General features: G+C 45.0%; 1 protein-coding gene across 2 annotated transcripts in view; it reads right to left on the bottom strand.

Annotated features, from left to right (window-relative positions):
* Nucleotides 1-9,271: 9,271 nt before the first annotated feature.
* Tmcc3 (transmembrane and coiled-coil domain family 3) overlaps nt 9,272-15,810 on the bottom strand; it is a 72,113-nt gene continuing 65,574 nt past the window's right edge. For both annotated transcript variants that reach the window (XM_026398546.2, XM_026398542.2), the window contains exon 4: nt 9,272-13,614. In XM_026398546.2, the coding sequence (XP_026254331.1) occupies nt 13,312-13,614 (303 nt within the window). In that variant the 3' untranslated portion in view covers nt 9,272-13,311. The remainder of the gene's footprint in view (nt 13,615-15,810) is intronic.

Here is a 15,810-nt window from a genome sequence, read left to right as displayed (position 1 = left end):
GTCCAGGTGGGAGGGAGCGTTGCTTCTTGATTTTTCAACCACGGGCCTGTATTCCTTTTTCAAAAGACACTAGTTCTTTGTTTCTTTCTTTGTTTTGTCTGCTTGCTTGAAACTTTTGGAGGGAAAAGGATAATGGTTTCCTTTTTTTTTTTTTCAGTTGCAGATGGCCACAGTACTTTATTTTATTTATTTATTTTTATGTGGTGCCGAGGATCAAACCCAGGGCCTCACGTGTGCCAGGCGAGCGCTCTACCACTGAGCTACCATGCCAGCCCCAATAATGGTAGAAGAATTAATAGAGAGTTTTGATTCCTTGCCCCTTTAGACTTCTTTATAATATTTCCAAGTCATTTTGTAGTACTAAAATAACAGGAAAAAAAAATCCACAAGAAAATTGCTCTTCCCAGCCTTGTTCCCTTCTTGAACAGTTTAGTTCTAAAGTTATCCGTGGTTAGTGGGGCAGAGCAAGCTGGGGACCTATGGGGGAGGGGTCGGTGGCCTGCCCCAGTGCAGTGCTCAAACAGCGTGACTGGAGGGAATCGGCCCAGGAGGGGGAAGAGGCCTCCCTTTGATGGCAGCAGAGCATGGATAAGCAGGGAGCACAGGCCATCCATGCACTGGGCAACCCAGCTGGGGTGTCAGAGACCCCAGCAGGGTAGGGAGGGTGACCCAGTGGAGCGGCAGCCTGGGGATGGGTGTTTGCACCCAAATACCACCATGCAGAACAGCTGTGGACAGCAGAGATACGACATATATGCTCAGAGTGTGAGCAAATGGGTAAATACAGATGGTCCCCAACTTAAGATGGTTCGACTTCTACTTTTTTGACTTTGACAATGGTGTTCAATAGACACAACACTTCGGAGTTTGAATCTGGGTCTTCCCCTGGGCTGGTGGCATGTGGTATGACATTTCTGATGCTGGGCAGCAGTGGCGAGCCACAGCTCTTGGTCACCCATGTGATCACCAGGGGAACTTACCCATACTCCGCAGCGTGCTGTGCTACTAAGCATGGCATTCAACAGGTTTGGAGTCTTAAAATGCATTTCAACGTATGATATTTTCAGCTCAGATGTGCATTATATAGGGATCATTACCTGGGTCTGCTGGGCAGGCCTAGGAGCCCTTCTGGGATGTTCCAATAGAAAGAGCAAAGCTGGCACCAGACCTGGGCTTTGAAATACTGCTTTCCACTGAAAAGAACCTGGGCTCCTTGCAGGGACCCTCAGCTCCAGGTCTGGGGTGGGGAGAGCCTGAAGCACCTTGTGCCAAAAGGATGGTCAAGGATTAACTGAGGAAAGGTCGCCAAACACTGCTTGAGTGAGTTCCCACTGGACAGTCAAGGTGTCAAGCCCTGAAGGACAGGGAAGAGGGAATGCCAGAGAAGAGCGGTCATTAAAACGAATAGTAACCGTGGTTTGTAACCCTTTGAATAAAACAGGAGACCACAAGTCCATACTGATACAAGAAAATAAACGAGTAAATTCAGGATAAGAGGAGGAAAGGGAGGTACAAAGGACCTCTCCAGAGAATACTTCTGCAGGGGAAATTGCCTTTACAGTAAGAGTGCTGGGCACACACCACCTTCGTTGGACAGATGAGATTGTGCTGCATCTATGGGACACAATGAGAAGGTGGTGTCACTTCTGTGATTCTGGCCCTGGACAGATAACTTGAATTAATCCTGAAGAAATATCAGATTGAGGGGGCATTATGCAAAATAACTGGCTTCTAACTTCAAAAGTGCCAATATCCTGACAGTCAGGGAAAGAGGGAACTGTTCAGATAGAAGGAGAAAAAAGAGATAACTAAACGCAAGCAATTCTGAACAGAATTCTTCTGTTGCAAAGGACATTCTCAGGACAACCGTTGAAACTTGAAGGTAGTCTGAGCACTGAGTGTCAATAAGATATCTATTTAATTTCCCAATTTTGATGGCTGTGTTGTGGTTACATAAGAGACTGTTTTTTATCTTTAGGAATTATACTGAAGTATTTATAGATGGGGTCTCAGATGGGCAACTTACTCCCCCAGAAGGATCAGGAAAAATATAATTCTTTGCACTGAATGTCCAAATTTTCTTTAATTCTGTGGTAATTTTAAAATTTAGAAAATTTGAAAAACTGATAAACTCCAATTACATCTATAAATCCAACACCCCTAAATATAGTACATGTGATCATACATTACATATTGGTCTTGTTTAGACATTAATAGTGTCTAAATATATGATCTAGGTAAATACACAGTTCTGGCACCTGGGAACAGACCTGGACTTCCTTGTGCCAAATGGGAGGTGTCAAGCCCTGAAGTTCAGCGAGGTTATAAGGGGAGCAGGATAGCTCTGTGACTGCAGCTGGAGGCCACACTCCTGTCCCCAACATCTAGCCATCCTATTCCAAGACAATGGCTTCCGAAATTCAGAAAGTCACGATTTTAATATTCTCTCCCACTGTTCACAGGACTCATTGAGATCTCATAAATGATACTATTTCAGGACCCCACACTCACGTCACAGACTGTCTGGTGTCCCTTGAAGTGGCCTGATGGTTTGCAGAAGAGGCGGCTCTGGTTCCAACTCCACCATCTCTGTGCCACCTGGTCTTCAAGCGCACAAGGGGATGTGCCCCGGGGTGGCTGGGGACGAAGCGAGATAATGGGGAAGACCTCTAAGCAGATGGCAAATGACATTTCTGTGAGTAGGAACCGTTTCTTATCACTTCAAAGTTCTCGGTAACTATGTCTCCTTGTTTTGATTCCAGAAATGTGGTCACTGCTCTGATAAGAGTGATAAGTCGTAGGGTGACTATAGCTACCAGGGATGTCCTGGGTATTTCAAAGCAGCTACTAGAGAGGATCTGAATGTTTTCATCATGAAGAAATGATAATCGAGATGATGAATAGACTCATTCCCCCGATTTGATCATTGCACGACGTATACATATATGAAAACATCACACTGTACTCCATAAATATGTACAATATGTGTCCACTAAAAATAAAATAAAACCTAAAAAATGAAAAGCACCCAGAGCCGGTCTCGCTGGGCTCTGAGGTGTCTCTATTTTTAGCCAGGGTGGATCTTGAGCTTGTTCTATGAGACCTGTTTTCTGTCCTCAGAGTTCCTTCTAGTTCAGTGGAGAGAGAATGGGAAGGGCAGGGTGACATGGAGGTCAGTATCAGGGAAAGTGAAGCTGAAAGGAGACTGTTCCCAAGTGCAGGTGCTCTGCTAGAGACCTTTGTCCCTCTGCATTGGGAGGGGTTTGTGGAAGAAGGTTCAAGAACTGAATTCACATTAAATAATATCTGCTGAATACCAACTATCTCAGTATGGCAGACAAAGAAGAAAGAGACGGTCCCAGCCCACCAAGTGCTCAGAAGCCCATGGGTAAAGGAAAACAGCCCACTAGACATTGATTCTCCCAGGAAATGGCTTCTGTGTGCACTGCGCCTAGGGAACGCCACTTACGTGCCTGGCTCTCGGTGATGTCCTGGGAAGAGCCAGATGAGTAAGACATGGCTCTAGACACAAGGAACTCACTGTCTCTCACAGGAGCAGACAGAAAGCAAACACTTCTCCATCACTAGGACAAAGGTATTGTGAGAGCCAAGAGGGGACACCCACAAGGGCTTCACAGAGGACATCTGATGGCCACAGGAGATGTATGACTGCAGGCACTAGCGTGTCCCCCTAGTTCAGTGGGCCAAGGGCTGAAGCATGGGGCCGGCTGAGGGCGCTGAGGCTGGAGCACTGTGCCGGCTCCAATACCTCAAGGGCTGGCTCCAGTACCTAGTGGGCTATGCCCCAATTCAGACTTGACTCTGGGCAGTGGGAAGCCACTGAAGGGTATAGGAATGGAACCAAGTAATCGGATTTGCATTTTTAGAAAGATCATGTGGGAGGTCACAGGGAGGTCACACTGGGTTAGGGCAAAACAGGAGAGCATGGGACCATTTAGGTGGCTGTTCCAACTGTCCTGGGGAGAAGCAATGGTGCCTCAAACAAGGTAATGGCAGGTGGGACAGAGTGAGCGGGTAGGTTTGGGGTTTATTTGGAAGATAGAATTGACGTGACTTGATGGAAAGATTTCTAGTTGAGTGGCTGAGTAGATGGCTGTGGAGTCTTCACTGGTAGGAGCTACAAATGAGATTGTAAGTAAGGACAAAAAAAAGAGAGCCCCCCCCCCTTTTTTTTTTTTTACTTTGAGATGTTTTAAAAGATGTCTAGGTAGAGATGAAGGGCAAATAATTGTAACTGTGGGTCTACGGCTCAAAAGAGAGGCAGGTACTCCTAGTAGAGAGATGGTGGTGCTAGTCACAGATGATGGACAGATCCCGGGGAGTTTGTGCAGAGGTGGCGAAATGGAGATTATGTAGCAAAGAGGGGTCAAGAGGTGGCAGGAGAACCAGAAGAGGAGTGTCAGGACAACATCCAAAGAGAGCAAAATGTTTCAAACGCGAGGGGCATCGCAGTGACAAGGGATGTGGAATTTAAGACGCCTGGAAAAGCACACATTCGATAGGGAACAACAGATCATCAGTGACCCCACCAAGGATCCTTAGGGGAGTGTCTGGGGCTGATGCTGGTTTTTATTTTAGGGGAATGGAAACTATTTCTTTAAGAAACAAGGTGGACTGGGGATGTAGCTTAATGGTAGAGCACTTGGTTAGCATGCTCGAGGCCCTGGGTTCAAAAAAGAAAAGTGATAGTGCCTGGTGCGGTGATGCACGTTTCTAATCCCAGCTGCTTGGGAGGCTGAGGCAGGAGGATGGGAAGTTTGAGGCCAGCCTTAGCAATTTAGCAAAACCTTATCTCAAAATGAAAAATAAATAAATAAATAGAAGGACTGGGGATACAGCCCAGTGGTGGAGCACTCCTGGGTTCAATCCTCAGCGCACCCTCCCCCTCCCCCCAAAGAAAGAAACATGCTGGTGAAGGGGAAGAGGAGGAGAGTAAACTTCCAATATAGCAAATTAACTTCTTGGATCTTTTCCTCTTTTTTTTTTTTTTTTTTTTTTCAGTTTAATGACACACAGCCCGCCAGCCACGTGGACAGGGCTGAGCGGGGCCATCCACCATGGAAATATTTCTAGGTCTCCTCAGAGATTCAGTGCAACAGCAGAGAGCCCTCTAAAGATCAGGGGTGGCTCTGTTTGGAAAGGGGAAGCAGTGATCCTTCTGATGTTCCTGTCCCTTTGGGCTTCAAATGAACAGCATGCAAATGAGCACCTGGCTGTGAGTCAGCAGTGAGTAACCCCTCTGCTCTGTGGGATGCTGGGCCTGTGGCATACAAGGCCTCCCTGGCTCCCCTGCAGCCGGGAGAGCTGCTCAAGGCAGCCTCTGTGCCCCGATCCTGGCCTTGGCGGGAGTCACCCCTCCCAGACACAGCTCTTGGGTCAGACCAGCTGTTTGCTGCACCTGCCCAGGCTGGTGGGCTCAGTCGATGAAAACTGCTTTACCTGCTTCCTATGGCCTGGGTCCTCCGTGTCATACAGTAATTCAGAAACTTCGATATTCATTTATTAGTCAAGTATGATGGTGCACACCTGAAGTCCCAGCAACTTGGGAGGCTGAGGAAGGAGGATTGCAAGTTCAAGACCAACCTCAGCAACTTAGTAAGGACCTATCTCAAAATGAAAAATAGAACGGGCAGGGGATGTAGCACAGTGGTAAGCACCCCTGAGTTCAATCCCTAGTACCACTACTAAAAAAAGAAAAAAAAAATCATTTATTAGGTGACCCTGCCTGTGAAACTGATTTATGCTAACTCAACTGTGACAAGGACATCCCTGAAAAGAAAAAGCAAATGTAGTTATTTACATTCAAATATATATAGCTGCCAAGGAGCTGAATTGCTCTGACCAGCTGGGTAGCTCCGTCTGTTCCCAGGAGGGAGGGTCCCCAAAGGAAGCAAGACACACAGCCTACCGCTTGGCTTGGAGCCTGAGGAGAGTGGAGTACCAAACCAGCTCTGGGAACTGGTACCAGGAAGACCCTTGGCAGCTGCCAGGCAGGATTCCTGCCTCCAACAGGACAAGGACATACTGCCACCTAGCACACCCAGAAAGCCTGCCAGCTGCTTCATGTCCTTCCAGCCTCCCCTATGAGAATAGTTGCTGAATGACCCAATGGGTCTCCTCCATTCCTTCTCCACACAGGTTTTCATTGACTTTCTTAGATGACTGTTCCTTGCTGACGGGGGAAACCCTACACATACCAGGAAGCTACCCTGCAATAATTGCCAGGGTAACGTCTGGGGAAGGCCTCCTCCGTGTGAGTCCAGGCCTGTGTTGGGGTTCCTGCTGGCTTGAGCCACTGGGCATGGGCGTTTGTTCTGCCTGAGGCCTGTCTGGGGGTAGGTCTTATAGGTCACTGTTCGGTGGAGCTACAGGGCCTGGGCTTTAAGCCACAGGGATGTATAATTTTAGAAGAGAAGTCAAAACAACTTTGGGAGAGGAAACAGCAGGTGGAAAGTTGGGTTAGTTCCACTGCTATGATGTGGGTGGTTCAGAATCAGAGAAGGATCCAAGCCTGGGGCAGAATTCTTTCTTTTTTTTTTTTTTTAAAGCAAAAGGAGCCAGGCGTGATGGCACATGCCTGTAATCCCTGTGGCTCTGGAGGCTGAAACAGGAGAATCGGGAGTTCAAAGCCAGCCTCAGCAAAAGTGAGGTGTTCAGCAACTCAGTGGGACCCTGTCTCTAAATAAAATACAAAATAGGGCTGGGGACGTGGCTCAGTGGTTGAGTGCCCCCGAGTTCTATCCCTGGTACCCCCTCCACCAAAAAAAAAAAAAAAAAAAAGCAAATGAGTCCCTAACTCCTACTACAGACCAAGGCATGATTCTGCCCTCTTTCTACTACTCTATAACTTATTTTTAAGCAGAAGAGGGGAAAAAAAAAATCTCCAATTCCCAGTGCCTAGGCCAGAGTAGAGTAACCACCAACAGAACAGCTGTTAACACGGCTGACGCTGGTTCCTGTTAACTGCTTGAGTCAAGTTAAAGGCCTGGCAGGGAATAAATTCTGGCTGGCTTAGCAAGAAGAGAAATTTCAGAGGTAGCCACCACAGATGGTAGCAGATGTCATGGAGCTCTGAGCAGAATCCGCCAGGGACTCCACTGTCTCAGTTAAGCAAAAAAGCCAAGAAATATCCAGCCAAGCCAACTGCCAATTACATAGCCCAAGAATCCCAGGAAGCCAGGAAGGGTATAAAAGTTTCTTTAATTAAAATCTTCACTGCTTCATCCATAAATCTGTCAGCCATAGCTCTTCAAAGATCTAGAATGTCAGCTCAAATATCTTTGCCTGGCCCAGTGTGGCCAGCAGAAAGTACAAATGTACCATTTGTAACTACAGTATTGACTGCTATACTTGTAGGACTCAAAGTAATGCCTTCTAGATCCCAGGACAGTTATCTGCCTCGTGGGTGCTGGGAGCTACTTGAGAAGCTATTTACTCACTTCCTTCTATTACAGTGCAGGGTAGTGGTTACCAGTGTGGGCTTGAGTCACACAAGCTTGGGGCTGAATAAACAGCTCCACTGTTACCCAGTTACTTAACCACTCCGAACCCCATTTTCGTTATATTTTAAGCAGGGATAATAGTGCCTACCTTACTTGGAGGTTGAGATGATCACATCTGATATTGCATGTAAAGTACTAGTGCATGGTACCCAGGAAGTGCTCAAAGAATGTTAGGTGGCATTCCATATCTACAAATGCTAGAAGGGTACTGTTTGGTATTGCCATGATCCTTATGTGTCACACAGATTTCTGTATCTCACGGCCACACTTATTAGCAGGCAACTCTATATGTGGGTTTGCAGATAATCTGCAATCTTATGGTTACCAACTCATAAAAAAGTTATTATGAGATGCTGTTAGACTTTGTTACCTTGTCAAGTTGTGACTATGGACACTCTCAGATGTCCAAGGTAAGTTTTTCTCTTATATTAGGAGTCCATGTGTTACTCAAAATCGGAAAGTACTGCTTTATTCTAGAGCACTATCTTTCATTATTAGCTAGAAATCAACTATTAAACCTCCCTCCCCCCAACCCCAAGGGAAACCCAGACTTGATGTTTTCCCCCAAAGCAACATTTGGGAGTATGCTGGGCTTCACACACACACACACACACACACACACACACACACACACACAGCCAATCCAATCACTTCTATTTTCTGAATTTGCATCTTCAGGCATCAAATGACAATAGTGTCAAAATAACAGTTGTGTCCCATATGATTTCCAAAGATTCAAATATGCTCTATTTTCCAGGGCAGGGAATGGGCCAATGTCATTAAGAATGTTTCTGTCATACGAGAGTTTTAGTTATTTTGTTTGTACACAATGGGTGATTAATGGAGAAAACTGCTCAGGACGTCGACTTGCCTGGAAACAGAGGGCTAAAAAGGCAGGATGGTGAGCAGACAAAGGCACAGAGCCCGGAAGCCCCGCTTCGCTGGCCATACCTTGGGGAAAGTGTGTTGGAGCTCCAATCATCCAGATAATGGTGACAACCTTAGACTGGTCCAGTTGAGTTCACATGCCATAAAATAAAGGTGCTTGGTAAAAACTAAAGTAGCACAAACAAGAACCCCACTGGTGACCTGCCCATTCTTGCCCTGCATGGTCATGGGCCACCTGAGCCAGCACTGCATCCTTCTTCTCTCCCGGATCCCTGCTCATGAGCTCTGCAGTAGTGCTCACCAGCACGTCCCCTTTCCACAGCCTAGGACTTGTTTCCTAGCATTCCAAGTCTGACTGTGAATAACCACCATCTTTCCCTTACCCCAGGGCTCAAGAAATGGACCAGACAGACGTCACAGCTTGCCAATGTCTATGGAACAGAGGACCTAAAATTAAAAACTGATTGGGGAGGACAGGGGTTAGGAATGAATAGAGCACAGAGAATTGTTGGGGCGGTGAAGCTATTCTATATGATGCCATTATACATCCGTCCAAAGCCACAGAACCTGTAACATCAAGGTGAACTCTTAACAAAACCATGGACTTTGGTTGGCTATGGGTGGATACTGGTTCATGGATTGTAACAATGTACTACTCTGGTAAGGAATGTTGATAACGGGGGAAGCTGTGCCTATGTGGGGGTAGGAGATAGAAATCTGTTCGATTTTGCTACAAAATCAAAAACAATATATGTTTTAGGCACCTTTGTCTAAAACTGCTTTAAAAAATAAAGTACATTACAACTGATTTTATACACACATACACATTTGCTACTAAGATGAATCCGGACGAATGTGAAAATTTAAGAAAGCTAACTCTTTATTTAACACCAAAGCTAATGTCAAGTGTTTATTTAAAAAAATAATGGCACCTGCTTTGAATTCATTGATGACACCACCACGGGGTGGAGATCTACAGAGAAATTACAATTGTAGGCTGACGTGACACTATGTAGTATTTCACAAAATGGAAATTCACAAACATCACAATCAACATTTCCAGTTTCTACTTTCAAAGCCGCTAAGTATTGCCTAAATGCATCTTAAACAGCACATTTTGTTGAAACATTTCTCTTATGACAAACATGGCAGACATGCTTTAAATAAATTAAAACTGCAACACATAAATCATTCCTAGAACAATCAAGGTACATTACTTTCCAGCTTTTTATAAACGGAATTGTATTGACTTCTACCTCTACCTTAGGGGTTACCAAGCTCCTGTTACCTGGAATTTTTTAAAGCTTCTTACTCACTTTTGTTGTGAATAGGCCAATCTTATTGTTTTCAGATTTATCTTTTAGAGACTCACTCCCTTCTAGTGTGTGTGCTTGGCCTTCTTACCTCTCCAGATAAGCCTGAAATTTGAAACAATGCCATGTCTTCACAACCCCAGCCCACTCCTCAAAATGAAAGGAACAAGCAAAATGCGGTTGTTTAATCACACATTTTGAGATTAGTATTTAAGTTGTTTCAAACCAATACAACTCTATCTGCATTTAATGTAAAAAAAAATAAATAAATCGTTCCCATTCAATGCAAAATAATTTGGTATTTAAAATTCAACCCAAAAGGACACATGTAATTAGTTGCCTGAGGGAAACTAGTTCCTTCTGTATTATTGAACCTATAATTAAACCTGATATGCTAGAAAAGTGACAGGGAAATAAATATACACTGGGGGCAAAATCTAAATGAAAGTAAGACTGACAAGGCAGGAGGAGGGCTAAAGCCAGGAGAATGCTGATCCACAGGATAATTACCAAGCATCTCTGGCCAAAGTGAAAGGGGTGTTTCAGAAGATTCCACCCTATCAGTGGGCTTTAGGGATCATGCCGGCCTGACGCCTGTGTCTGCTGTCCAAAATCAGCCCTGGAGTGCTTTAGGTGCTGCTTCAGTGTGTGTGTGTGTGTGTGTGTGTGTGTGTGTGTGTGTGTGTATGGTTTTTTTTGTTTGTTTCAAGAAAAGGTTTTGTTCTGGCTTAATCATACCCCAAAGAGGAGCTGAAGTAATTAAAAACCCACAAGAATTTTTAAAGTTTTTGTCTCTAATGAACCATCATTATCCTAGTTATCATGATGATAATAGGTCACTGAACAACCTGCCGCTAGAATCCCGCATCTTAAATGGCTCACTAAGGCTTATGCAGTGACAAGGTACTTCACCCAGCCAACAACCGGTGTTCGTTTTCAGACAGGCACAGGATTTTTACTGCCAAGGAAAGGTGCAAACAAGGGGCCAGTTGACTTAAATGTCAATTAAGTCTCCGATTCCAGAATATGTCACAGCCATATCACTATTTTTTAACTGTATATTTAAAAGATGTTATTTCATTAAGAGAACAAACAATAAGAGGCATGTTCCTTAAGAGGAGAATAAACCGCAGAGAGTACGGAAAAGCGTGAGAAAAAAGCTTCATGAACTTTCCATGAGACGTTAAAATAAATGTGCATGTAGGCAGAGCATGTCCAAGTGAAAACAAGGTTGTTTGACACTTAATGAGAGTCAATGGAAATATGAATTTTTAAAAGGAATTCATGATCAAGTCGGATGATTTAGGCCCTCCACTATTTCCAAATGGAGCCAGTTCTAGGAGGTTCTGTTAATGGCTCCAGACTGGAGGGGGCACAGCGTGCTGCTTCTCATTTTCTTCTCTCCTCTCTCTGGGGAGAAGACACACAGATTCTAGGTCTGAGATGTGTCAGTCACAGCAAGGGGCTGGCAGAGAGCGGTGTGTGCCCACACAGAATGGTGCTCTCTTCCTGGGTCCTTCCAGAGCTCTCAGCCTCAAGGTAGAAATCCCACTCATTCCCTCTGAACTACCAGCAGCATCGACACCCATCCCACCTGTGGCATGTCCAAAGAACCCCTCAGAAAGATCCCCAAGCAGTAAGATGAGCTCTGCTCCACTTAAGGATAAAGGCTGATGCAAGCACACCATTCTTTCTCCTTCCCTGCTCTCGACCCAGAACCCTTGTCTGTCTGCTGGATTCAATGGATCACAGTGTATACAGTCAGCTTGGGAGCCCTGGGGGTGTCTGGCACAGAGAGGGGACATAACCATGCCATGGGGTGGGACTAGTAACTCCCTTGTCTCTGATTACAAAATACTTTATAACCAAAGATTTCATGAAACAATGTTTATTGTTTTAAAAAAGCTTCAGTCTAGAATCTGGGATTGCAGTTGAACAGTTTGTGAATTTACTAAAAACTACTGAATCTTACATTTAAAAAAATAGATAGGTTGAGTCGTGTCTCACGCACATGTGCTAGACTTGGTAGTAAATGCTCAACTCTTCCATTCTTTCAAACCATGGCACTGTCACATTTTTTTCCAGGAGATTTCCCTAAAAACAATTGTTAGCAAAATATTGCACTTAATTTAAATCCAGGAGAGCTGACCTCTTCTGGAAGAAAATCTACATTAATCTGCATCTTTACACCGGCCTTGGGAAGGTGGGGGTGGTTACAGGAGGAGGAGGAGGGGCTGAATAGCAGTTCTCATTAAAATCGCCTATGTCTTCCTTTTTGTTTTACAGAGAAACATATTTAAAAAGAAAGTTATTATCTGAGCTGAAGATAGAATCCTCCAAACAGGACGAAGATATTAACTTGTGAATGCTTTCCTTCAGTGGCAGGGTGGCAATCTATTACCTTGGAACTTTTCTCAGTGAGATCCTAAGAGACAGATGGCAATCTTGGCTCAAATTCTAGATTTAATTTATTCTATTCTTGCTGGCCTTTCACATCCTTAAAAGGACCCTCTCAATCTCCATCCAGGTGAATGGGCTTCCACTCATCTGGTCACAATCCAAATAGACCAAATGTCATATCTTCCTCATGCTTTCAGTTTCAGTGTTCCTACCTCAGTGGATGTTAGCTTTGCAAACTACAATCTTGCTGTCCTTCTTCAAGAAAACACCCTGCAACACAAGCATCATTTGATTTTACTTCCTGAGTAAGTATTGCCATCTTCACAGACCTGAGTAAAACCGATCCCACAAAAATCCCTTCCTCAAAGGGGATTTGTCACAATTAAGATTTGCCAAAACACAAAACTCTGGAGTGGTTTTCACAGGGCCCAGAATTAACAAAGCCAGTTTGTTGAGGAAATGGAAATATTTCTGCATACTCCAAAGGTTATTTGCTAAGGAATTAAGACAAAATCAGGTGGTGGTTCCCTGGGAATCATCCTAGTGTCTTACCATTTAAAGTGCAACAAAACTTGTAAGAGAGACCGGTTGGATAAACAGGTGTAAGATTTCCACATTATGAGGTCACGTATGATTGACTACTGAACACTGAGTACATAGGGACATATGCTCATCTGTGCCAAGTGGGACAGATTATACAGAGATCTGCTATACTTCCACAGGCCACAAGTGTTCAGCATGGCCAATGCCTATATTTCTTCTCCTCCTCAAATCATGTCATATCCTTGCTGTTTACAGGACACCACAACCACCGCAAAGCTCAACTGTGACAAAAGATTTTAAGGGAAAATAGAGACGGAGGCCCCTTTTCCTCTGGGTTGCTAATAATGCCAAGGGCTCAAGAAATAGGGGTTCACCATGCTGGGCTCGTCAGGTGGGCAGGGAATCTGGTCTGATTAAGGCAGTGAGCCATGTGGGGAGAGCTCTGAAACAGATTCATGTTAACCAAGTACAGGGACTGAGTTGGCAACTGCTACCGAATTAAGAGAATTGTAGTTATTTACACCACACAGTTCCAGTCCTTATAATCTTCAGTCAGCACAACTGTTCATTTAAAAATTTGGTAGTTTGCACAGTTTTCATTAAAATAAAAACTTGGGAAAACGTGAAGGCAGGAACCAGTGGCTTCATCTTGGTATTATTATCCTTTCTATGGCACACAGAATGTGGTCCCAGTTTTTGCAGAATATTGCAAGAATCGTCACAGCAAAGAAGGTGCCAAGAATGTGGAAGCGGCTCTTCATCATGGGTGAGACGAACTTGGCGATGGTGGACACGCACACCAGGATGACAGTCATGAAGGCCAGGACCACGTTGATGCACTTCCCCAGGAGCACCCTGGCGTTCACCGCGTCTGTCTGCAGGGTTTGCTGCTCTTGCTGGTGGAGCTCCAGCTTAGAAATGCGAGTCTGGCAGGATTCCAAGGCTTCCTGTGGGCAAGAGGACAGCGAGGATCAAACGCTGCTGAGATCACGGGCAAAACGTGTGCGCACATGCAGACGTGCACACCCCAGCTCAGAACCTCTTAGCGCCTGGGATGCCTCAAATCCCCACGCCAACAATGAGGATGATGACAGACAAAGCCGAAAAACAAGAATCCCCAGGCTTGTTTTATCCTGCTTTTCATGCATTGAATGAGCATGTGCATACAACTAGAAAACACCATAAATGAAGAACTGTGGTTAAGTTTTTGGACTACACCTGTATTTGAAAGTAAAGTGATTTGAAATTTGGCATCTGTTGGTATCATCAGGGACAAACCAGGGGTGGGAGAGGACTGCATTTTGTGATGGCAGACTGCTTCATTTCTGGCACCTGCGATCCCCCACTACTAGTTCTCACGTCCACTGCTTAGTCTATACAGTGACTTTGGAGAAAAGTGGCAGGAGGGCGGCAGAAGGAGACAGGCAGGACAGAGAGCGGGGCAGCTCTGCTCCCACCAGCTCTCTGAATGCTGTGCTCCTCAAGCCACCACCCTAAGCTACCTTCCTAGATGTTGTGCATTCCAAGGTCCAATACCTAAGACACGAGGACTCTGAGTGCACCTCCAGCTGGCAGTCCCCTCCGACACTGTCAGCTCCATCAGAGCTTCCTGAAAGCTCCTCCAATGCAACAGGTCAAGGTGCATTCATATACTGCACCTGCCCAGTGCCTGCACTCAACCCTCCCCCCTCCAGCACTTCTTCTCAGACTGTGAGGCACCATGATCCTCACACCAGAAGCTTGAGAGGCACCAACACCCTCTCATCTAATCCATTACCTGCTCCATCAATGAAACATCCATGTCTATCTCAATAGTCCATCTCTCTCCTTCCAGTTGCCACCCAATCTATGTCACCAGGATCTCCCACCTGCAATGACTATATACAAATCTCCCCACATTCACTCTCGTTTCCCAACCCCATGAATCTATCTTCCTTGTATCAGCCCAAGTGATCTCCTGAAGATCATATCTGTGACACTACTCTTCCTAATACCATTCAAATCTTCACCACAGGCCTTGGGCATCTACGTGCATAGCCAGGTTTGGTCATCCCCTCCTGCCCCACTTAATGCCAGTCAACCCTCCCCCATGCTCTGGGCAAACTGGCTTTTCCCAAGTTCTGAGAAGGAGAATATACTTAACATCCAGGCCTTTATAAAATCTGTACACTCTGCTTGTAGTATGTGTCTTCCCAACTCCTACCTCTCTCTACTTGTTGATCTCCCACTGGTCTTTTACATCACACCTTGAATGTCACATCCTGAAGGGAGATGTCCCTCCAACCAGGGGACATGAGCTGCCTGCAGACAGGGCCTAGGCCCACCACTCCAGCACAGAACCAGTGCTCCACACAGCATGTCACCTGCTATGCACTGGCTGAATATAAAAACCCTGGGTGCCAGGAACAGAATGTGAGGTCCGGGAAAGAAAAGCCAGTGAGTCCCTTGGGAGAAACGGACGTCACTATAGAGTAAGGCCCCTTTAGTTCACTAGCCTGATGTCTACATCATTTGCCAGTATCTTTATGCGATTAAAATAGTCATCTTTGCAGGTTTTAAGCAAGCATAATGGCTTCAACGTTGATTTGCTTTTCTTCTGCTGAATATACGCTATGGGCTAAAGAACAGGGTTCTGTTACTATAGTAACTTTCATCATACTAGGCTACCAACCAAAAGGATAAAGCTTCCTCAGATCTTCACATGCTAAATAGCGCTGGCTTTCCGCAGTAGCAGGCACGTGCCCAGGAAGCAGGCATGCTTTCCAACAGCAGGCCCAAGGCTTCCCGCACTACAGACATGGTATAAAAAAGGTGACAGAATGAGGTGGAAAAAAAAAATCAAAATTTCAGGCACAATCATTCATCTTTGCCTGGGTTGATTAGCTGCTTGTACAAATGAATTTTAGAATTGCCTGGAACCACTGTCAATTTTTTTTTTTTTAACTAAAAGAAAACCCCAGAAAATTAAGTAGTGAATTGCAAGGAATTTTGATTACAGCACCTAGAGATATTAAGCCTCACAATTTTTAGTATTTCTTTGGATCCAGTATTAAACTTACTGGGGATGAGAACACAGGGGTTATCTTTAGATAGTCTTAATTGGGAATTCAGGGCTAAAAGGACAGGGGGACTCTCAATTGCTT

This window comes from Urocitellus parryii, chromosome 5 (genome assembly GCF_045843805.1).
Source record: "Urocitellus parryii isolate mUroPar1 chromosome 5, mUroPar1.hap1, whole genome shotgun sequence".
In the NCBI taxonomy this organism is placed as follows: Eukaryota; Metazoa; Chordata; class Mammalia; order Rodentia; family Sciuridae; genus Urocitellus; species Urocitellus parryii.
This window is presented reverse-complemented; position numbering and strand designations above follow the sequence as displayed.